The sequence below is a fragment of the Apaloderma vittatum genome, unplaced genomic scaffold (genome assembly GCF_000703405.1).
Source record: "Apaloderma vittatum isolate BGI_N311 unplaced genomic scaffold, ASM70340v1 scaffold24013, whole genome shotgun sequence".
Taxonomy (NCBI): domain Eukaryota; kingdom Metazoa; phylum Chordata; class Aves; order Trogoniformes; family Trogonidae; genus Apaloderma; species Apaloderma vittatum.
The window spans coordinates 1-23,499 of record NW_009710188.1 but is presented as its reverse complement, the minus strand read 5'-3'; the positions used below and the strand labels follow the sequence as shown (position 1 = coordinate 23,499).

Below are 23,499 nucleotides of genomic sequence, written 5' to 3'. Positions count from 1 at the left end.
GGAGGTGAACCCCAGCCTTGCTGCTGAGGAAGGAGGGTTAAGTCCAGCCCTTGCAACACCTCCTCAGCCAGCAACTGCAGTTATTAAGAGCAGCCTGAGATGTCATTAGGACAGAGTTGGGAGCATCCCTTCCATTCAGAGCTGGGGAGAGGTCACGTTTCATAGCAAAGCAATCAAAAGGCGCTTTTATCTCGTTCCAAAGTGTGGAAAAACCACTAGGTGACCTGCCCTGTATAAATTATGTATTTTAGTTGAGTTTCCCAGTTCAGTTGTTGATTGTCCTGCTGCAAGATGTTTGTTGTGGCTTCCTACAGAATATAGCAAACTGTGTAAATCAAGGAGTCAGGTTTTACAGAATTACAAACCCGTGCAGAGTTTAATTTGTGTCCTGAAGGGAGGGCAAGCCACTGGCTGGACTGCTTGTGAGTGGAGTCGTTAATAGTTAAGCAGGTTGAAAATATTTGTCCTTTGAGAGTAACCTGAGCTCTGCTGCAAGAAGAAGAAAGGGAAAGAAAAAAAATCTCCATGGGATAGTAGCAGGATAAAAATGCCATTTAAATTGAATGTTACCATTAGAAAGTTACACTAACTTTTCACCAGAAAATGTACTCAAAGTGTGTCTTTGCTATGTCTTTTGAAAATACTTGAGATAGCATTTTTATTGAATATGAATAAATTAATTTTGATTCATTAAAATTGACCTGTTAAAAAGCAATAATACCTTGGTTGCCATTTGTTTAAATATGAGGAAGAAGCGTAGTAAGGCTTTAAGAGAGAATTTGAATTTAATGCTGAAGCACCTGTGAAATTCTTGCTGACTCACACCAAATACAGCCACCAATGGTTTAAGTCATATGCAAAGTCCTGCATAATTAATTCTATGGTGACAGCCCTGGTGATTTAAATCAGAAAACAAGCAGTAGCCCTGCAAATCTTTCCACAGCTGCTACAGTGCTTTTCTTCAGGGACTTTCTCCCACATTAGTTGTTCTGGGTCCACTTAATCTTTTGAGTCCTTTGCTTAGATTACCAAAATGACAAATACCCTCTGAAATTAAGTCAGCACTACGGAGTTTTGAACAATAGTAGTTTTTGGTTGTTGCTTGTCTGAGATTAGTATGTATAGTGATTCCAGGCTCGAGTCAAAGTGCTTCATTGCCTGTCCCCGGGAGGGAATTTGGCTGAGATAACTGGTTAACTACAGTTTAAAAAGATGACTTAATGAGGAACTGAGAGGAATCTAAAATGTTCTGCTCAATAAGGAGAGATTTACCTTTACTTTTATGAGAGCTTCAGAAAGCTTCATGCAAGATAAAACATTTTTCTGGTTTTGCTGTTGTGAGTGCTGAATTCATTTCACTTATAGTAGTGTATCTTATTGTTTAAGCATAAGGTATCCTGTGCTGAGAGAAAATATCAACAGTTCAATGCCACATTCTTTCAAGAGAGAGATTACAGAGCCAAATAGCGGAAGATATGTGTGGTTTTATATGTAGGAAATTTGCTTTAAGGCTTCTGTTAGGAGGGTGTTGAGTAAATCTGCTGTTACCCGAGAAGTATGTTTTCTTGAAATCAACAGAAAAAAACTTGCCCTGAACTAGTTGGATGAGGTCTGCATCTCAGCATTTTCATTAGACGACTATTTCTAGATGCTGTGGGTGTGTGAAGCTGCCTTGCCTGCTGGTCTAACTGCCTTTGGTTTCCCCTGCCTCCCTCAATACTTGAAAATAAATAACTGTGGGAGAACTTCAGTTTATAGTCTCTGAGATTTTTCTTTGAGCTGTGCAATGTTGTATTGGATTTAACTAACATATTGAGTAAACCAGTGATTATGGTTGCGGGGTAGAGGAAGGTGGAATTTTGAGAGGTGAATTGAATCTGCTACTTAACAGCTTACTAAAAATACGCTTAGAAATCCCATTTCTCAGGTTGTGAATGTATAAATGTTAAGATTGCAGGATGATAGCATTATGGAAATGGACAATTCCTTAAATTGCTTGTGGAATAAGCATACATCCTTTCTGCATTTCTTTGCATTTAAAAATACTTCTTTTCAACGCCGTGACTCGTACTCTGACCTACTAGTTTATTATTGTATTTTTATTACGTTTAGGCATGTCAGATATTACTATTAAGCTCTTCTGTCAGTGTTGTTGCTATCAAGGAGTTTGGAGCATGAACAGCGTGTGCTGTGTAGAAACTGCCCAGTGCTGTTGACGTGCTTTCTCTTTAAAAGCAACTGTTTAATTTTTTAGCTCATCACTGTAAAAGCGATGTTTACTTGGGGACGGAGTTTTTAAATAAATTATATGTGAGCATATGTGGTGGCTTTTTACACCTAAAAATGAGTTTTATGAACTTAGTTTTGTAAACGTGTTATCTAAGTACTATTTGTTAAAGCTGCTTGCTGCAGACTCTGTCCTGGCAGTTGTTAAAAGCACTTACTAAATGGAACTCCATAACCTAATTCAGTGCGCTTTGCTACCTGTTTCAAAACTGATGAATTTCTTATCTATCAAACTGCAATAAATTCATAAGTAATTTGATGTACTTTCCTCTGAAAATTTTCTAGTGCTAATGTCACTGCAGTTGTACTAGTTGTATTTCCAGTTCTATTGAACATTAGTAAGGAAAGCCTAAAAGGGACAATGATAAAATCATGTTTTAACACTGTATTGTGCACGTCAATGTTGACATTTTCCAAAAAAAAGAAGATTATGCAAGTCCTCTAAGGTTATTATGTGGAATTCTTGTTTGAAAACAGACATCAAAAACTATGAGAGGAAAAAAAATAATTTCCACATTATGTTTTCAGAAGCTTAATATTTGGATTCTCTTATTTTTGGAATTACAATAAAAAGTATGCCTAGAAGAAGGTAGATGGTACAATAAATCTACTTGCTAAGTACTAACCCCTTTTGTATTTTCAGAAAAAAGCCAAAGGCCAGCTCCTGTTTGAACAGATCATGTATCATCTGGACCTTATAGAAAGCGACTACTTCGGATTAAGGTTCATGGATTCTGCACAGGTGGCGGTGAGTAGCAGTGTTTTTCTTTCCTTTTAAAATTATTTTTTATAGCCACAGTCTAAAAGTTAAATGTTAATATTGACAGAATGCTTTAAGAAAGCTGCCTTTTTTGAGATGGATTTTGTGTAGGAGCTCTTGGGGTTTGTTCAAGTGACCCCAAGTTTAATTCCACCTCGAACACTCTAATGTAGTGCAATGTTCTTGTCTTTTACTTTATCTTTCGCTTGTTCCTGTCACGTCTTCTGCTGTCAGTGGGCAGGCTGGTCCTGTAGGACCCCAGAGACTGGTGCATCATGTAGAAATCCTTAATGCTGCTGATGCAAAGGGGAAGGGGCAGAACTAGAGAGTGTGCTCGGCCCTTGCCTGCTCTACAGGGTAGGGACAGTTGTCCTTTGCCAATGCCATCAACTTTCGCATCAGCAAAAGTCACCTTGTTAATGTCTGCTTGGTAAATAATCTTGGCAAGAGGAGTGTACCTTTGATTTGCTCTTCAAATCAGTGGTAATTTAGACTTGCAACTAGAAGTTTTTGGGGTGATGTAGGTGTGATGATGTAGGTGTGTAGGTTTACTTGTCAGTGTTAGGTTAATGATTGAACTTGATGGTCTTAAAAAAGTCTTTTCCAATCTAGGCAATTCCATGATTCTGTGTTTGTGTGTACCAGACAGTCTGAGTAGAGGGTTCTTGCAAGCCTGAGTTTGTTTGTGAAGTTTTTTGTGTGTTTGTAAAAATGTGGCTGCTTTTGAACACAGAAGCAGAGTATTGTTTGTCAGAAGCAACCACAGTTTTTCTGCTTGCAGGCTGTGTAGTTTTATGTAGATGCTGCTTCTGGCCGAGTACTTAATCCTGCCCACAAGGATAGCTGCAAGTGAAGTGAGGCGTTAAACAGAGTGGCCTTTTGTTTCTGTTCTCCATCCCTGTAACTTAAACCTGAATTCATTCTTCCCAACACCCCCAGGTGGGATGAGATCTGAGTTTCATACTCTGTATGTCAATCTTACTTGTTAGATGTATGAGATGTTTTTTTCTGTTTCTAGTCCACTTCAGAGTTATTTCATGGTCAGGATGGCAAAGTGCAAGCACAGACAGTTGCTGCTGAGCTAAACACCTGAGTTGTTTGAGGTCAGCACATAAAAAGGAGAGAATGACATGTTCCTTTACTTCTGTGAGGGTCAATGTCCAGAACAATTTGAAGGTGACTTCTAAAATGTTACAGGATAGTGGTAAAAACTCCGCCAGCTTGAATCTGCGAGAGAAGCTGACAGCTTTGGACGCAGTGTTACCCACCCCAAAGCACACATAACCTGGTGGCTTCTTTTCAGAATTATTGCTATTGAGTTTGGTGATTAGTTTGTAATGATGGAGAACATTGTCTTTGGAGAGGATTATTTGTTTTTAGTGTCTGAAGCACACTTCACAGCTAGCAGCGTTAGCTGCTGCTGGGCAGCAGTTCCCAGCAGTGAAAGTCTTAAACCTCTTGCAGAACGGAGGCATTTAACACTAAGGAGAAAAAAGACCATTACACTAACGGAGGGAACCATGCACACCTCCTACTAAGAGAAATTAGAAAACAGCCCGTTGTGTACCATTTTATGTTTATAAAAGTCATGCTAGCTGTGCTAAGCATGGCAGTCTAGGTTGTTGGGTATTGACAGTGAAAGACTCCATTGCATTTATCTTTTTGCTTCAGGAAAAAAATAATTTGTATGTTTTGGATAACTCAATTTCTGTCATACAGCTTCAGAAGAGTATTTCCATATGCCTCTAGGATCTTGTAAGAGTTCGCAGTGGGTTAGTCATAGCTGGTGAAACTGTCTGTATGGTAAACTTTTCCCCATACTATTCTGTTAGCAAGTAGCATTGTTTCATCTTGAAATGGGGAAATAAGAGTTAATCTTTTCTGCCTGGGCAATGGCTCATAGCTTGCTTTTGTCTAGCAAATTGTTACTTTCAGTCCAGACAGCACCTGATTGAGCATTTGATACTGCACAATCTACCAGGTACAAGCAATTTCAAACTTAGTTTTCTTCCTTCTCTTAACTATGTGTGACTGAAAAGAGGCAGAGTAGAGATAACCATCTGTTTAAACTGGACTTTGATGATACACTCTGTATAACAAAGCAGAAGAGATTGCATTTTGCCAAAAGAGCTGAACACAACAGCCAGAGATAATTGCTTTAAGAAATGAAGAACTGTTAGGATGGCAGACGTTCTTGTGAAGAGGAGCTGGCACATTCTAGCAGAAACCCAATCTACAGCTGGAAACAAAGACAGAGACTAATCAAGTGACTTGTCAAAGATTATTCAGGAGAGCTCTTAAATAAACAGTGTAAGGATCCAGTCCCTTACTGTGGATAGAATTGTCTGTTGCCTCTGAAAGATATAATTTTTCTGCCACCCAATTTAAATCTAAGTATATTGCCTTACTCTAGCTAGTTGCACCTGATGATATAAAAACAGTGGCAAACTAGCAACATGTGGTTAAAAAATTCCCTGCTTGTTTTAACTACATGTGAGTTTTCAGAAGATTCATTTCAAACAGCTGAAGAATAGCTTTTTTTCTCTTTTTTTGAGCTGCTGATTAGTGTGTAGGTGTTTATGATGTACTGGGGAGTGTGGAGGAGAACTCAGTAATTGCTGACACTTTGGATTTTAGGGTTCAAATACTGGCTTCTGTAAGGTAGTTGAAACACTTACTGAAGTGAAAGAATTGTTTTCACCGTGATTTCTGTTTCATTGCTAGTCTGATGGTTAGGAACAGATCCCTCGCCCCAAGGAAGAGGCAGGAGATGGCAAAAGCAGTGATTTGCAAGGTTGTCCGCTGTAAATCGGATTTGGTCTGGCAGTCAAAGGAGCAGGCTATTGTTAATTTGACTAACTTCGATTAAGGCTGACAATGAACAGCACAGCAAGTCCAGGCACACAGAAGCTCAAGATCGCTGTTACCTTGTTGGCTTCTCTAGAGATGCTGGAGAGATGTTTCAAGTAAGGATGTATTGGACAGTTAACATGTGGCAAATTTATAATTCTAACATATAGGTTGCAAGTATCAAACGCTTGCTCTTCCTATTGGAATTGTGCAACATACTGGTTTGTTGTTCTGGCAGTTTTATCTAATGTAGTGCTTAATGCTGAAAATTATTTTTATAACATTGCACGAGGCATGCTTCATTGCACGAGGTATGGGATGACTTTTAGCCTCACTGTCTTACTAAAAAAAAAAATATTTACCCTACCTGCTTGAAATGTTGCTGGATTTGGGGAGTTTTTGTTTTTTTGAGTTTTTTTTTGTCTATTTTGTGTTGGTGTGGTCTTTATTTAAAAAAAATCTGAAGCAGCAAAGTTTTAGTGAGGACTTACAGCACTCTGTGCAGTCTGTTCAATATTGCTTTTTTGTTTAACAAACTTTATCTCTGGATTTCAGCAGTAGACTGTGCTGAGCAAACTTTCATCAAAGTGTAAACTTCTTGCCAGGTCCACTTGAATTCCATTATAATCACTTAGAATAAATCTTAAGTTCCCTGACGTCTGTGTGTGTTCACGCATGTGTCGGTTCATGGTTTTGTTTTGGTTTTTTGGGTTCTCTTGCCCTCCCCCCTTCCCCGTTTGGAGGCAGTTCTGTTTCCCTTGTTCCCATTTTGCTCCCCTGGGCAGCGGTGGTCAGAGCCGAGCAGAGGAACAGACTGTCAGTGCCTGTCGCGGGCCTCTCAGTTACCTTCCCATGGAATGTGGAGGAGATGAGAAAAAACAGGAGGGAGATGAAGCAGGCGTGCACAGCCAGTCCCAGAGCCTAGAAATGGTTCCCTTCGCTATCCCTCTGTCTAAATCACCTGCAAACCTCCAAGTGGGTCGTTTGTCTATTTTTACGATGGAGTTAATAAATTATCTCTTGCAGCCAGCGAGTTTATGGAATAGGAAGAGACATTGTATCATTTTCTTAAATAAACAAAAAAAAAAATTGCTCAGCTCCACTGGTAGTGTAAGCAAAGTTGACACAAGTATTCACTTCATTCTTCCTTAAGCTTCCTGCTTTATTTTAAAACTACATTAGCTAGCTTTCTCGAGCTGCTTCATTTTAATAGGTAATGAGAGCATTTTCAGCTGTGTGCTCAGCAGCAGTAGATGGTTCACTTGTTGTGATCCGCAGCTGATACATCCATCGCTGCATATCCCAGCTCTGTCCCAGGCTGCCTTTGCTTACTCTCTGCAGAAGGCAGGGCTGCTCCAAAGACAGGAATGTGTTCGCACTTGGCATTGCAACCTGAAAATACCGGTTCTTTCTCATGCCCCTGTTGCCTTTCGGTCCGCTGTGGGCCTCGCTCTGAACTTTGTGGCACGTAGTTTAATGAAAGGAGTGTTGCTACGTGTCCGCCTCATCTGTATTAGCTGCAAGGTGACGTTTGGGATTGATGAAACGAGGTGGCGGCGTTACCTGGGCACTGTGACCTGTGCAGGACATGATGTGCTGGGTCACTGGCTCTGGCTGTGGAGTCGATGCGATTAGGTTGAGCCGGGTGCAGTGTTTACTGTTGGACTGAGTCACCTCCCTTTGGAGGAGGGAGCTGTTCACCAGGCGCACCCCTGCCAGTAGGTCTCTACCGCTAGCTGTCCATTAGCTTTCCAGCTTTGTCTTCAGTTGCTGGTATAAACTCTTCAGAGGTGGGAGTATTTGTAGTTCTTATAGAGAGCATGGCATACATATGTGTAGATATTTCTCTCAACATGCAATCTATAGCTTAACTCTTACGTGCTCTTGTATGCAATGTGAGTGAAGCCTTAATTTTGGCTTCATGTCTAGTATGTAGCTTATAATTAGCATTAGTACACCAGGCAGTAACTTCTGTCCTCCTGTATGAGGACTGCTCAAACATCAGATGTGAATAGATTTTGGAGAATTTAGTAGACCTGACCCTTATGTTCTGACATAGACAGCAAAGCTGTTACCACACTTGAGTCATTCTAAAGAAAATTCCTGAAAACCAACCATATTTATTTTGTTGCTCCCCTTCCACCTGAAGTGCATATCATAAACAGCTGAGTGCCAGAGTCTCCAGCTATGATTTATGCCTCTCGGGCACATTGTCACTGGCTGACCTACTAACGTGTGAATTTAAGTGCTTGTTTGGACAGGGTGGAAATTTTGGTAATTAAAGTGGTTTGTCAGTACATATTTTTTAAAGTAGATAATGCTTCCATGAAGATTTGGCTTTAAATAAGGTACTACATGTTTCTGTTGTTCAAAACTGACATTTTTCATTACAAACTTTGAATGAAAGGATCTTTGATGAGCACTGAGAGAGCTGTGAATTGTGAAAGATTTGGGTTAGATTGTTTTAACGAACTACTTATTATTCCATGATGATCTTCTCTAATGAATAGAGGTTTTTTCCTTTTTTTTATTTGTGACATTTCTTTATTGATAATTCAATGAAAATAATTTATTTTTCAGCATTGGTTGGACAACACAAAAAGCATCAAAAAGCAAGTGAAAAGTAAGTGTCCTTCCTGTTTTCTCTTGGAATCTTGTATTGAATGTAGAGGAAGAACAGAGAGTTGAAATGGTTCATGGGGAGGACGGTGTCCTGTGAGGGGTGACAGGACCCAGTGACAAAACCCCGGCATGATGTCTCTGATTGTTTAATGACCTCTTCTCTCTGCAGCTCATATTACTTTAGTTTAATGCCCTTAATTAAACGTATGAGAGGCTCATTAATTATAGTTTAAAAGGGAGTCAAGGCAGCTGAAGATGCTTTAGTGTTATAGACCATTACCTTGACTATAGGGAAACTTCTCTTGGAGCCTCCATCCTTTGGGGCAGTCCTGAATGCCTCAGTCTGATTTTGGTCCACTAAGTCCTTACCTGCTGCACAAGGGTTTAGTGGGGCCTGGTTGTTTCAGTGGCACATGCTTGGGTAAGCTGTGGCATCAGCTGATTTTTGTTTAGGAGCTTCCTTGGTCTCTGCTGTGGGAGGTCTTCAGGGATTTGTGGTGCTGTGTTAAAACAACAGAGGTTTTGGAAGCACCGAGAGAGAGAAAATTCCTCCTGTCAGATGCAAGAATCAGCAGAGCACTGCACATTTTTAAAGAACTGTTAATCCATCCTTTTGCTGAATTAACTCTTTGATGTCTGAAAAAAGATGATTCTTCTGCAGAAGGGTCTGTTAATTCCCCCTTCAAATATGTCTAAATTTCTGTGGAATAAAGGGGTTCAAGTTGTCAGCAGCAGACATTTCCCAGAGCCCAGAGCCCAAGAGTTGCCTGGAGGTTTGGTCCACCGCAGAGCCAAGATGCACAGATTTCTTGGTGATGGATAGAACCCTTAAATATAGGGATTAACCTAGATTCATGTGCTCCTGGCAGAGCACGTCAACTTAATGTGATATGACTGTTGGATTGACTTGTAACATATAAAACTATGTTGTGCCTCTATTTAAGAGTCCTTTCACCCTGATATTTTTCACACATTTCCCAGTCACAGAGGAATTCCTGCCTTAAGACGTTATGGTAGGACAGAGCCAATTTCAGTCAAGTTCAGTGACGTGGTTCTGTGTAGCAAAAAAAGTCTCATCCAGTAACTGTTACCACTGTCTCGAATGAATTCTGCTTTGCAGTTGGCCCACCGTACTGTCTGCATTTTCGTGTAAAGTTTTATTCATCAGAGCCCAACAACCTACGTGAAGAGCTAACAAGGTAAGACAGATTTTGTGTGAGAGAAAGGTACCCAAAGTAGGCCAGGAAAACTATTTTGTGCCATTTATTTAAACAGTTGTGTGATGGTTTGGAGGTGATGTTCCTCAGAGCTGCTGGCTTACGTGGCTTTTTGTAAATGTTTCCAATGTAGCTCTCATGAAATAAATGAGCTCTAATATAGACAGATCTGTTTACTGTATTACTTGATGCACCGTTTTTCATTAGGCAGTTCTGACAACTGACCTGTGTGGCTTCTTCACAATGGACAGAGGCTTTTCCTGAAGAGAACAGACATCATCCTCTTTATTCTTCTTAAGCATCCTTTACCTTCAACTGTATGTGGTCAGCCTGTCTCTTTAGGCACAAAAGCATTGAATTACCAGTTAGAGCTTCTCTTTGGCAAAAATCAATCTGGTTAATGTTTCATCACTTCTATGGTCTTTGCAGAGTAGAGGGAGAAGAGTATTTTGCTACCAAGTTGAGATGTGAATTAGCAGTACTGCATAGGTAGGATTGCAGTATCGAGTGAGCGGCAATTTCTCTCGATTAAAGCATTTCACAGATATGTTCTTAATGCTGCGTTTCGTGTTGGACTGAGACATACTTGGGGTGTTTTGAAAGCGAGCGTGAGCTACCACCTGTAAGTAGTATAGATCTGTTGTAAAAGGCAACTTTCTTTGCCACTTTGTCACCACTGCTAATGATTCGTTTTGGAGAGAAAACAAAGTTGTGGTGTGGTTTTGATAGCTGTACACACTTCATACACTGAGCCACTTGTAAGAGTGTGAAGTGCATTTGTTTGTTGTTCAGGTTTGTATCTTTGGATCTTTGATCTGCACTTAGCCAAATCCCTGTGAGTGCTACTGGGAAGGTTATAGCAGCATTAAATGCACGCACCCTGTGCAGTTTCATGCTTACATGTGTAATGTAATGTTATAATTTGCATTCTTTAACGCTTTCCTGCCCATCTGGGAAGAATGTTTTACCTTCCCATTCATGTTCCTGAATAAACATTTAACTGTCTTCAAAAATAGTAACCACAGACAAAACTCAGACCTATATCTGCATCTACCACTATGAAACATTTTCATCCATCCTGATGGGAGTTCTGCCAGTCAGACCTTGCTATACAGGTTTTAGCAGGGCAGACCTGAAACCCGAGGGCTTTTAAACCCTGTCTGTCTGCTTAGCTAATCCCCCGGAAGAGAGGAAGAGCGAGCCTTTCTTCTGTCTCAAGACAAATGCCTTAAAGAAGCAGTGGGAAGGGGAGCTCTGCTATGGATCATGTGTCCCCCTAGCAGGGCCTTTCCAAGGGTTCCACCTTTTCTTTGTGCACCAGGGCACTCAGCTGGAGCTGCTTTTCAGCTTCCACGGGTGGAGCTTGCTCAGGTTTTCTGCTAACTTCCCATCAGAGGCCACCAGTCAGAGGTCATGGAACACAGCCTCAGCAGGGGAAGTGTGCTGGAACTGTTTGCAAGTGCTCTGTGGCTGATAAGCGCAACTGGTCACACCCGCTATACGCTGTGCTCATTCTTTTAATAGCTAGGGTCAGTACCAAGCAAATTTATTCGCTGTGTAGGAGCCAGTGTTCAAAAGGCTTTGGACAATAAATAGTTTGACAGAGTATTTGTGGGTTTTCGAGGGACCTCTAGGAGAAATGCCCACACCTGTTTCATGTCTGTGTATGTGAGTATGAGGAGACACAGGTACGTGTTGAAATAGAAGCATTGACTTTGCCTGTGTGTATAAGGCTTCTCTTCATCTGTAGTAGAATTCAAGCTGCATACTGTTGTGGGTTCCAGCATTTCAGCTGATGAGATGACTACTTCTCTTGTTAAAGGAAAGCTATCTCCCATAATGGAGCAAGAGAGCTACTCTGTGTGGGCACTGGATAGGAAGGATTGGTGTATTCAGTATTTGTATTCAATATTTGCCCAGTTTCTAAGCAAGAAGAGTATTGAACAAGCGAGGCGGTGAAGGAAAGCTGGCTCTGCAGAGTAAACAAGTTGAAAAGGCTGCAGCCTACTGTGTATTTTTTTTGTCACTGCAGTCAGCTTTCTGGGTTTTAACTAAACAATGTTAGGAACATGTATTTTTGACAGATTTGAAAACATTCTTTTAGGAGATCAGTATGTCGATGGATAATGAAGAAAATGTGAAAGTTGCAAGCTGCTCCTTGCTCATGTAGGATAAAAAGAGAAAAAAATGAGTCTTAATTATGTATTCTTCTTTTTCCATGCGACACTAATTCAGCTTGTTAGCAACTTAGAGTTTTGGATTTACTTTGAAATGTGGGCAGAGCATGCAAACATGACCGGTAAAGCTTTGAAAGATCACAATTGAGTTTCTTCAGTCTTGAAAACGCACGTGAAGAGTAGAAAAATCTTATTTGTCAGGCTCTAACTTCCTTGTATTCACTCAGTGACACATTAGAAGTATTAATTAAAGACTTATTTCTTACTTTTTCCTACAGGTATTTATTTGTGCTGCAACTGAAACTGGATATTCTTAGTGGAAAGTGAGTATTCCTGATAAACAATCACAGCATGTTTCGCTTAAGATTTATTAAACTTCCATTTGGATAATTAGTAAGTTCTGCCCAGTAATGTAATGGAGGATTTTTTTCTCTAAAATATTACTTTTCTATGTGTGAATAGCAGCAGAGGAATGCTTAAATAACATAGTGGTTATCTCTTGTCGATTTGCTGATCCTTTTTCACTTGTCCCAAACATTTGCAGTTTCTCACTGTCAGAGATGAGAGTTGTCTGCTAAGCAGTGTCAGCTGAGGTTTTAACTGTGTGTTTCTCTTACGGCAGACTGGAATGTCCTTTTGACACAGCCGTCCAGTTGGCGGCTTATAACATGCAAGGTGAGTAGGCACGAGCGGGGACAGATGGCATTGCATGAACAGCTTTGTATAGACTCGTACGACCTCTTTTAGCCTGTCTTTTATCCAGAAAATGGGTTCTACCCACATGTTAGTGATCCAGTGGGAAACACAGCTGATTATAATTTTGCTGTGAGTACGTATAAAAAAATTGTCATGAAATCCTAATTCATCAGGAAGCAGATTAAGGAGGTACTGAACATAAACATCTTTACCCTAAACTTGTTTTCTCAAGTGCTTTTATTCAAACCTGTCCCGTTTCACACAAGATACAAGGTCTGCAGTCTTCCTGAATTGCTTTGATGTAGTAACATGGTTTGCACTTTTTTCGTTTACACTTTTTTTTCTCCCATTGTGTAATTTCTGCCGTGTGTTTTTTGTTGTTGTGAAAATCAGGTATAAAATCATTTTGGTTCTGCACTCAATTAAAAAGTCATGTATATAAACTCCGCCAGCTTTTGACTTCAGCTTGTTCGTAGAAACGTGTCAGTGCCCCATGTCTCACGCTTGTACCTGAGCCTTTATAGTTGATCTGTGCTTCTTGATGTTTCGGATCATTCTTCAGCCGAAAGAGGTGACACGCTATAGTTTTTTTTCAGCTATAAAGCACTATGCTTGCGTCACCCAAGACTTCCATTAGTGAGCTGTATTTAACTTTTGATTTCAATTGACACTCCAGCATTGACGGCTGCTCTGAGAGCTGTGGTCTGACCTTCAGTCGCTGTTAAAGGTTGTACCTCACTGATCTTCATGGCCACGGTCTTCTGTTGTTTGGATGAGGGTGTGATGTTAAGAAATCTGAAGTTTCCTGTGGTCTGAGCTGGGGAACTCACAAAGTGAAGAAGGGAATCTTGAAGTTTTAGAAATATCTGCTAGAGCAGGCTTTTGGGGCCTTATTGGAGGATGTAGCTATATGGCCGTATTCAACATTGTTTCTGAGTCTGCAAAACATCCCCGAAACTCTACTGTAAAGCTGTTGTACAGTTTTTTTTTCATGATGAGGAAGTTTGGAGATGTGCCGTGCCTTTGTGCAGCACAATTACTCTCCACAGCATTGATCTTAGCAGTGCTCTGCTGTACTTACTTTGCAGGAGTTGGGTAACAGGACTAAGTCACTGAAATTCTTTTTCTAACAGATATTTTCTAAAACACAGTTTGTTCTTCAGGCAGGAACCACTAGTGGACTCTGATCATGTGTAGGTATAGAGAGCTGGGATTAAACTGGAAAGATACCTGCCTTTTTAACCTACTGGTTTGTATGGAAGGAAAACCGTTAGAGTGCATTTCATACCTGAAAATATTAGCATTGTTGGAGCCTTAAGATACGGGTTCAGGGAATAAGGTTTTGGAAAAACAAAGTGATCTAATTAGGCCATATATCCATCCCTTTTTGTATAGGTCTTGTCTTCCCTCTCTCCACAATGAGGCCTGTAGCAGGGCTTTAATCTTACTGCCTGACAGCTGTGTACTTTTATTTAAATCAGCTGGAATCTAAGCTGGCTTTGACAGCATTCCTTTCAACAGAGGCAGGCGTTTTAGTGGGAGTAAATTATTGTAGAACTACAGACTTCCTCAGTCAGCATTAAAAAAAATGATAAAAGGAGGGGATGAAAAGACTACTATTGTGCTTGTAGTGTTCAGAAATTGAAGAAACGGGTTTTTAGATGGTGTGTAGTTTTTTGTGCCTGTAGAATATTGTGTGTATTCGTTTGACTTTTTTCAGGGAGAACAATTATTGGACTGTATCAGACACCCAAGGTCCAAGTTACAGAACTATTCCTAATTTCTGGATATGAGCTGAACATTAGGAAGCTGCTTGAAGTCGGTGGGAGGAGCAAGTGCTAAGTAACTCTGAAAATCAGTGCATTTTTATAAAGGTTTCTAACTGAGATTCAGCATTTTAGTCATGCATCAGTCTTTAAATGCTGGACTTGTTACCATCTGTGGAAAAAAGAGGATGTGCTTTTGATGCGGCACACCCATGGACCAGTACGTTCCAGTATGCTCCCTAAATAGCATCTCTTATTGCCTCTGTTGAACATGCAGCCCTGGACTGGATGAGCCATTCGACGAACGCAGCAGGGCATTTATTAAGGTCTTAGATGAAAAGGAGAGCAACAAATAACAGCAGCATGATTGTGCACTGACACAGTGATTTTAGCAGGACAGGGGGATTGTAGTCATGAACCCAGAAAGTGATATTTAGAACGGACAAATAGTTACATGGGAAGTGTCAGAACTGGTTTTGCTTTTTACAGATCTCAAGAGAATTTATTTTCATAAGTTAAGGCAAAATTCTGTTGTAACTTTAGTCAGCTGTCAGAGAATTCAGTGATAAAAACATAGAAAATGTTATGCAAAAAAGAAAAAGGTGAGTTTCAAGGATGTTGATAATTTCCATTTATGGGAAGCTTGTTAAGGAATATATCAATAGCACTTTGTAAAAATTAGTGCAAAGATCTTGTGCAGACAACATGACCGTTTTGTTCAGTGCCCATAATTTCTCTGTCAGACAATGTGACACTTCAATTATTGGGAGGACTGGAGGAGAAGGAGAGACACAAAAAGAAATTCAGTATTTATATTAACTGAAGAAGTGTGCTAAAGTTGCTGTTGATATCTACTGTGTTTGTTGGGGACGTTGCTTGACAATGCTGTTCTCTTGTAGCTGAACTTTGATACTATTACCCTGCTTAACACGTCCCGGAACTGGTGTCTGAGTTCAGGTTTGTTCCCACTCAGACTGAAGAGATGGAACTCGCCATTTTTGAGAAGTGGAAGGAATGCAGGTACTAGATCTTCCAGTGTGTGGTAACCAGCTGTTTGCACTGCTTTTTCTGTGAAGAGAATGTATTAAAAAGATGATACTGGCGCTTCTTCTGTGATCTTGTTCAGAAATGTAGTTCTAATATTGTTCTATCTTATTTCGTAAGAGGATGTGTTGTGAAAAATGAAGCTTTTCAAAGATCCAAGTGAAATAATGAGATGCAGGATCTTGAAATGCAGTAACTTCTGCAGCAGCGGTTTCAGGTTAAAACTTAACAAAGGTGACCTTGGAGTTCATGAAAGCTAACAAGTATTTAGGTTTATTCATAAACTTTCAGAAATTTGTTTTCTGCTTTCCTTGTACACCAGTTTTTCCTTTCTGTGCTTTTTCTGGCACCCTGCCTAACAGCAAAACATTTATTTCAGGGGGCAGACACCAGCACAGGCTGAAACTAACTACTTAAACAAAGCTAAGTGGCTGGAAATGTATGGTGTGGACATGCACATAGTCAAGGTATGTTTAACCACAGCACGACGACCTTTGGAAATGGTAATGTTAGCTTTGTCATGCATTTCGACACTGGTTTTGCTTTGAGGGGGGGAAGAGAAAAGGGAATATTGTGCTCATCTAAACTGTGTAACAAGTATCTGGCTTTGCATCGACGTTCAACTTTATAGTGTACATTTCTGGAAGGTGTAACTTTAGTCCAAACACATCTGCTCTGTGTTAAATATGTGATTGGTGTGGCAATATGTACTAGAGTTTGTGTGTAAGCTAAGGCTATGTGAAAATCATAGTAATTAAATTAAAATTGGCCGGGATCCAGCCAGCTACCAGCTGAAAAACTACAAGTAAAAATAGATCTCCTGTGGAGAAGGAAGTGCAGAGAACTGCACAAGGAGGTTTTTATTACACAGGCAAATCAAGAAACTTTAATTTTTCACTTTAGGTAGCCTTATTGAAGGGCTGCAAACTAGAAAAAAAATCTATTCGTAAGATCATTGAAACACAAGAGTTTTGTTGTATAAAATAAGTAGATATGTGTTTAATTGCAACACTGGGCAAATAAGCTACAGTAATCACCTCAGTAATTTGGATAAAGGGTTGAACACCAAAATGAAGGTAATCTTTATTTTGTGGCAATTAGGCAAGAGACGGCAATGATTACAGCTTGGGACTAACACCTACGGGAGTTCTGGTCTTTGAAGGAGACACAAAGATTGGTTTGTTTTTCTGGTAAGCTCTCTGTTTCTTCTGCACAAGCCAAAAAAAATATTTGTTTGGGATATGAGAGCACCGTGAATACTAAGTACCTGCAGAAGTACTCTGTAGCCTTTGAGTTCTTTCATGGTTTCCAGGAATATTCATTTTTTAATATCTTTGTTAGTATGTTAATAGGCTGTACATATGTAACATGCTAGAGGCAAATAAAAGATGAAGTAACTTTGGGATTTTATTTTTTTAATTGTGTGTTTGTTTTTGTATTTTGCACTAGATTGCTTTGAAAACAGAATATGCACCCAGTCAGTGAAACAAAGCCTCTTCAGGCAATGTAGCTGAGTGTTACACCTTACTGTTGAAAAAGAGACGGAAGCAATAGCACTAGTGCAATTTTTGCATGTAATGTCATCTGGACATCATTAAGAAAATGTCTCTTTGTGCCTGGTGAAGGGCAGAAATGTCCCTTTCTGCCTGACAACAAGGACTAATTAAAAATGAGCAAACAAACAAACAACCCCAAACGTCCCACACCCCAACCAGATTTGTATGTAGTCCAGAGATGCAGACCTTCCTTTAGTTTTTTATGAATGTGTACTTATTTATCTCTCAAATACCTGGACAACAGTGCACAGTTTCTAAGAAGCATTCTGATGACATTTTTCAGGGCTTGATATTGCATAAAACAGGCATTTACGGGCTTTTAAGTGCTTTATTCTGTAATTCCCATCCACTCTTTCAAAACTGTGTGCAAAAAGTAAGTTGGAAGATGATTAGGTAAAATTTTGTAAGATGAGTAGTTAGTTTGGATTAGACCAGTCCAATTTTATAAATTTCTCAGAAGAACTCTCACTTGATGGCAGAAGTGTTATCTGTGTGTCTTGTCCCTCCACCATCAATTCTGGGTAGTTTTTTGGTGAGCAGAGAGGGGTAAAAGTGGTTGCATTTTTGTGTCATGTCATGTTCACGTTATTCTCTTTGGCTGGAGTTTTCTAAAGCAGAGTCATCACGGGAATTGATCTGTGAGAGATTTTATAGTGGTTTACAATTCGTTAATAAAGCAGAATTAATTTGGCCTGCTCTTGTGTCTTTCTGACTTCAGTTTTGTGGGCTTGTGGAAAAGTAAGCAAGGAGTATTTGGATGGAGTTTAATTTCAATTCAAGTAACTGTAAGATCCAATAGAATTGTCCACTTAGAAGTTGCTGATGACTTATATTTAAGTTTTCTAAATAAGCGTCTAAATTTTGAAGTGATACATTGCTATTTGCAGTATAATCAAGCCTGACTGCATGAACTTAAAACATCCACAAAATTAGGAGAAATAAATGTTTAACAGAGAGGCCTGGACCAGCAAATCAAACATACCTCTTAGTAAGTCACTAAGAGAGTTAGACATAACCTGCTTTTTCTGTTCATCGTGCAGGCCAAAGATAACAAGGCTTGACTTCAAGAAGAACAAACTCACTCTCGTTGTAGTTGAAGATGACGAACAGGTAGGTAACTATCTCTTCAGTTACGTTGCAGTCTTGGATTATACTGAAAGAGTTTTCATGCTCTTGATCTCTTTATATTTAAGTTTCAAGAGTTAACGTGGATGATTGCAAGATTTTTAGCTTAGGACTTGGAGGTTGAGGGGAAATGAAGGGACTTATGTAAAAAATAAATGGGCTCAATTACGTTTTTTTTCCTCACCCTTTTTTTTAAAAGGGAAATGCCTTGTGAAACTAGTGTAAATCAGGTAATATGGAAACAGTGTGGATTGTGCAAGAAAGTTTAAGAAAAGGCCGTGTACTACATTTAGTGGAATGAATTCTTTAAACAAGTGCCAGAATTGTTCACATGGGAAGGCATTGCTCAAAGCCGAGATAATAAAAGTGTGAGAATTGCTGGTTTGAGGAGATCAGATTTGAAAGTGAGATCATGTTAGCCTCGTTGAGAAGTATCTTCCTCTTATAAAGATGTCTTTATTTTGTACTTCTTCGGAGGTTTGATGTGTTAAGTATATGGGCGCTACCCCTTTTCAGCTTGAGACAATGGAGCAGTTATTCATTTAAGCTTCTGGAAAATTTGATTTTTCTGCCTAAAATCTATTTCAACATACATTTCAGTATTCATAAAAAACCAAATTTTATTTGGCTTGCATTGAATTGTGGCTTTGACTTATTCAAGCCCTTTGTAAATCGTCAGTGTGCTTTCTGTGCTTTAAGGGAAAGGAGCAGGAGCACACTTTTGTCTTTAGACTGGATCATCCCAAAGCCTGCAAACACTTGTGGAAATGTGCAGTGGAACATCATGCCTTCTTCCGACTCCGAGGTCCTGTCCAAAAAAGCTCAAGTCGATCAGGCTTCATTCGGTTAGGATCCCGGTTCCGATACAGGTCAGTGCCATCTGCCATTTAGCAAAGATCTTCTGTCATTTCTTGTGTTTCTTGGGTTAGATGTGGAAATGGGAGAAACTTGCTGTTCGTTCACCAAGAACATCCAGAGCAGTGAAACTTGCAAGCCGAGTGAGTTGTGTTACTGGTTTTATGAAATCGTATGGATTTTCCCCCTGCATTTTCTGATGTATCTTGAGATGATTCTGGTCTGTGCAGAAGGAAGCCAAAGGTTTCTCAAGGTTTACGTTCCTTACACAGCATATGTAGTACATGGTGTTTCATGGATTGCTTCCTCTTGAAAGCCCACCTGTTTTCACTTGGACCACAGATGGATGAATGACTCGTCCGGCTGGGGACAGCACAAGCCTCAGACAGACTGAGCTGCTGACTGTTGGAGCACTTCACAAGCCTCAGATAAGGCCCGTTCCATGTTAGGTGCTGCCGGTGGATGTAGCAGGCTCTGAGTGGCCCGTGGTCGCAGGCCAGCCTGCAGGGTGCTGTCGGTTGCCCCACCAGAGATGGCGAGAGCACAGGGAAGAGAGCGGGGCATGACCCCAGACAGTGTGCCTGTACTTTTGCTTCCATCTCCAGCTACTGTGGCAACATCATCTAGTCTGCTTCAGAAAGGATCCAAGGTACCAAAGGAGTCAGCAGATCACGAGGCTGCTGCTGCCTTGGGGCCAGAGTGGGGCCAGACTTGGGGAAAAAAGGCTTGCCTGGGAAAAAGAGCACCTAGATATTTAGACCTATTATCAGCTCCCTCTGTGACCTTTGGCAGCGTGTCTTAAAGTTATCTTTCTCATAGAATTTTCAGCCTTCCACAAACCACGTGCACTGTGACCACAGATATAGGCAAAGGGCAAATGTGCTTTTTTTGCAGCTTAATGTTTAAGGAATCATTGCTTCAGCCTTTGTCTTAGGAAAATAGAGCAAAGACTAGGATATTCATAAAATTCCTTCCCTTTTTTTGTGAAAGCTCTTCTGACGAATTAAGTTCGTGGGGTTTTTTTTTAGTAGAACTGAGATGATGTTATTAAGCTGTGAAATTAAAATAGAAATATGATGTTCTGATGAGGAGTGTCTGTATTCTGTCATTAAAAATATGTGATTTATTGTTTTTTACTATTACGTGGCATTGTTAGTGGCAAAACAGAGTATCAAACCACCAAGACCAACAAAGCCAGGAGATCAGCATCCTTTGAAAGAAGGCCAAGCAAGAGATACTCAAGACGAACACTGCAAATGAAAGGTAAAAGACCTTCCATTCTGAGGAGTGTAACCCACTGTGAGAACCAAGTAGTTGTATCCTTTAAAGGTTCTGTGTAGGAATTCTTTTGTAGTTGTTTGTCCTCTTAGATTTTTAAAACTAAGTTTTCTTTGACTTTTTTGGGAGACTATATGTGTTTATTAGAAGAAACTTGCATCCAAAGTATGTCATTCAGGCTTGCCTAGCAGGTAAAACACCCATGAGTGTTGCACAATAGGTCTCTGTATGAAGATGGAAAACTTGGATCCAGAAAATCCAAATATATGAATATTTGAAATTCATGAAGCGAGATTGAAATTTTTGTCATTGAGACTTTGTCATTGTTCTTAGGAGAGTTACACTCTTGTCACAACCTGACAGAGTATGATACCTTGTCTCTTACTCCCATCTTTGTACAGATCAAGTGTGACCTCCATGCAGCTTTCAGATACTTGCTTAAATCCAACTCTTTGGTTTGCTCTTCAGATTTATTTTTCCAATTTAGAATTTTATTTTTCAGCTTTTATACATGAAATACATGCAACTTTTGCTCTTTTAATTGCCTGTGTTTACGCAATGCTAGACAATTTTTGCTAATAATATGTTTAATATTTAACCTAACTAGAAATTAACTTTCAATTAACATTTTGTATTTTTGCAGCACATGCTGCTAAACTTGAAGAAACAAGGTAAGATGCAAGTCAATATTTAAATCTCTTCAGTGTTTGTCTCTTGTCACGTGTCTGCAGAAGGAGGTTATAAGATTATTTAAGTGTAGAGTGCGTTAACCTCTTAAATGTGGTTATGCTGTGGGTTTTGTGTTTGTTTGCTTTGCATAAAACCTACTGTTCGAAGCAAAGCTCCTGTGTTGCTGTCACACAGAAGATTTTGCTGGACTTGCTTACTATCAGGCAAAGAGGTTTGCTTGTGAGTAGCTGTGGTTTGTGCTGGATACGAGCTGTGGTTCTGTGTGCTGAGTTATGATGAGGTAAAAGCAGGATGTCGTTCTGAAGTCGGCCTGCCCTGGTTGTGTGACTGGAGTACGGTCAGGTGAAAGTCAGAGACAGAGAAAAGACAGTAAAATAAATATTTGAAATATGTTGATGACTTTATATTCTGTACTATACTTGAATTTATTTTAAAGATACTTCAGTATTTTTCTGTATGTATACTCAATTATTCATGATCAGCATGGAGAGGGAGGCTTTTGTTTCTTTATTTCTATACCCAGATTCCTTCTGCATGTGTGGGTTCCTATTTGCTGTTGCCCTGTAAAGTACTCATTTGAATCTGAGTCATACAGTTTTCATACCTTTCCTTAGGGGAGGAGAGGAGACCAGGCTAAAAAGACTTACCTGATATCGACAGAAGAACTAAGCCACTCAGTTCTGTTTTCTGTTCTTTGCCCTAATAATTTGTGAACTATGCAATGATAAATTTCAACCAAATTTTTTTTAAAGAGTAGATATTTGTGGATCTTAAGCATCATGACAGCCAGGCAGCTGGGTAAGGAATGTCAAAATAACATTTCAAAACAACAGACTTAATGCAGCTGATTGTAGTAGCAGGGTTGGTTCTTGCATAAGACGAGGAGAAGTCGACAAAGTGTGGGGACAAGGCTGCAGTTGCTGTAGTGGAGGCTCTCTGTCTTCATGAGCTTCTGTATTGTCATTTCTTTTTATAAAACAGGAAAGCACCCTTCAAAACTGGGTGTTGTTAAAGTGCTTCAAAATTCTCTGCATGCAGAATGTGACTGTCTGATTAATTAGTACTCTCATCGTGCTGCATTGTCATGCCCTTCTCCGAGTTTCGTGCTGCTTAGGTCATTCTGAGAGTAGGAGGAGAAACTTCATGTGCAGTTTCTGCCTTCTGATAAGGCAGCGGTCTTCTGAGCTGTGCCTGGGTGTGGCCCTGTGACGTTGGTCTCCAGAGCAATCTAGGCCCTTTCTGAAACTCTACACTCAAGTGTTGCTCATTGAAATGCATCATGAAAGATGTATGTCATTCCGTTCTCTCGTGTTAGCTCAGCACAGGGGAGTGTGCTACCCAGGAGGCTTTCCTTAATATTTCTGTTAAATGTGAACTGTTTCTGGTAACCTCCATATTCTTTCAATAGGGAAGTGTGGAATTGGGAAACAGGCAAGAAATGGCTTGTTTGGTCATGACATGATGGTATTTAAGTAAAATAATTTAAAGAGTTGCTGAAGTAGATACAGAAATTGTTGGCTTGCCAGGTTCGATAGATATTGTCCACATCATATATCAAAAGATGGATGGGTTGCAGAAGACTGGATCCATTTTTTAAAAGATCAGAAGTCTGGGAGAAAAGTTTGCTTTGCATGAGATTTTGAGCCTCTCGAAAATATGAAATGTCTCTTGCAGATTCAGAAATGATCAGGAGTAGAGATATGAATCTTATTTAATTTATTAAGTAATTAAATGAGATATGAATCTTAATTTATTAAATATATTAAGTATTTAATAATATAAAATTATTATTAATGCTGTGCTGAGCTGCTGTGTACATAATATTGAATGGCTGCTTTTAAAACTGAAGCAGTAATTCAGTCCATTAGAGGTTGTATGCAGAAGAAACTAATGAGCTTTTCTGGTAAACTGATGTGAAACTTCGAATCAGAAGAGTCCTAGTTTTGGAACAAGCATCATATCTACAGTATGTAGGTGAGATTTCAACAGTGTCACATTTTGTTGGGTCTTTGCCTAAAACTGTATTGATTTTGCTTTGAAAGTTCCCTGCCTTACTGCTCAATCAGGAAGACTTTCTAGCTCAAACTGGTTTAGGAAAGGAAGAGGTAAAAACAGATGAATTACAGAAAAACTACAGCTTGAACAAACAAAAAGAATGCAATACTCTTAATTATCTAGAGTGAGCCAGCTGATGCAAACCATTAAGTTTTGAAGGCTTTTTTGAGAACAGTTAAGTACTTTGGGTAGATCTTTGTTAGACTTTGAGTTTCTTTCTGAAAATGCTTGTATTTCTGCTGGCCAAAAATAGTTTGTTGATCTGATTCTGATTTTAAATTCTTTTTATCTTTCAGTGCTGCAAACAATGCTGTTATCAACCAAACTAATGGATCACAAGTAAGGACTCTTACTGTATTTAAAGACAGTTTTCATGTAGTTCAACAGATTTGAGGATTTTGTTACACATTCTTGAAATCCAGTGATTGACCAATGGAAAAATACAAAGGTTGGCTGCAAAATTGCATGCTAAGAAGTGACTACTAATTTACAAGTGTCGTGGTTTGACCCTGGCCAGCAGCC

General features: G+C 39.7%; 1 protein-coding gene across 1 annotated transcript in view; it reads left to right on the top strand.

Annotated features, from left to right (window-relative positions):
- The window catches only part of EPB41L5 (erythrocyte membrane protein band 4.1 like 5), a gene marked incomplete at its 3' end in the record, with an annotated part of 30,684 nt that extends 7,368 nt beyond the window's left edge, over positions 1-23,316 (top strand). Inside the window, 13 exon segments of the mRNA XM_009867223.1 lie at positions 2,930-3,034; positions 8,477-8,519; positions 9,639-9,717; positions 12,191-12,235; positions 12,535-12,587; positions 15,274-15,394; positions 15,798-15,885; positions 16,520-16,608; positions 18,015-18,084; positions 18,799-18,968; positions 20,111-20,217; positions 20,876-20,903; positions 23,274-23,316. Coding sequence (XP_009865525.1) covers positions 2,930-3,034; positions 8,477-8,519; positions 9,639-9,717; positions 12,191-12,235; positions 12,535-12,587; positions 15,274-15,394; positions 15,798-15,885; positions 16,520-16,608; positions 18,015-18,084; positions 18,799-18,968; positions 20,111-20,217; positions 20,876-20,903; positions 23,274-23,316 — 1,041 coding nt within the window.
- Positions 23,317-23,499: the final 183 nt, after the last annotated feature.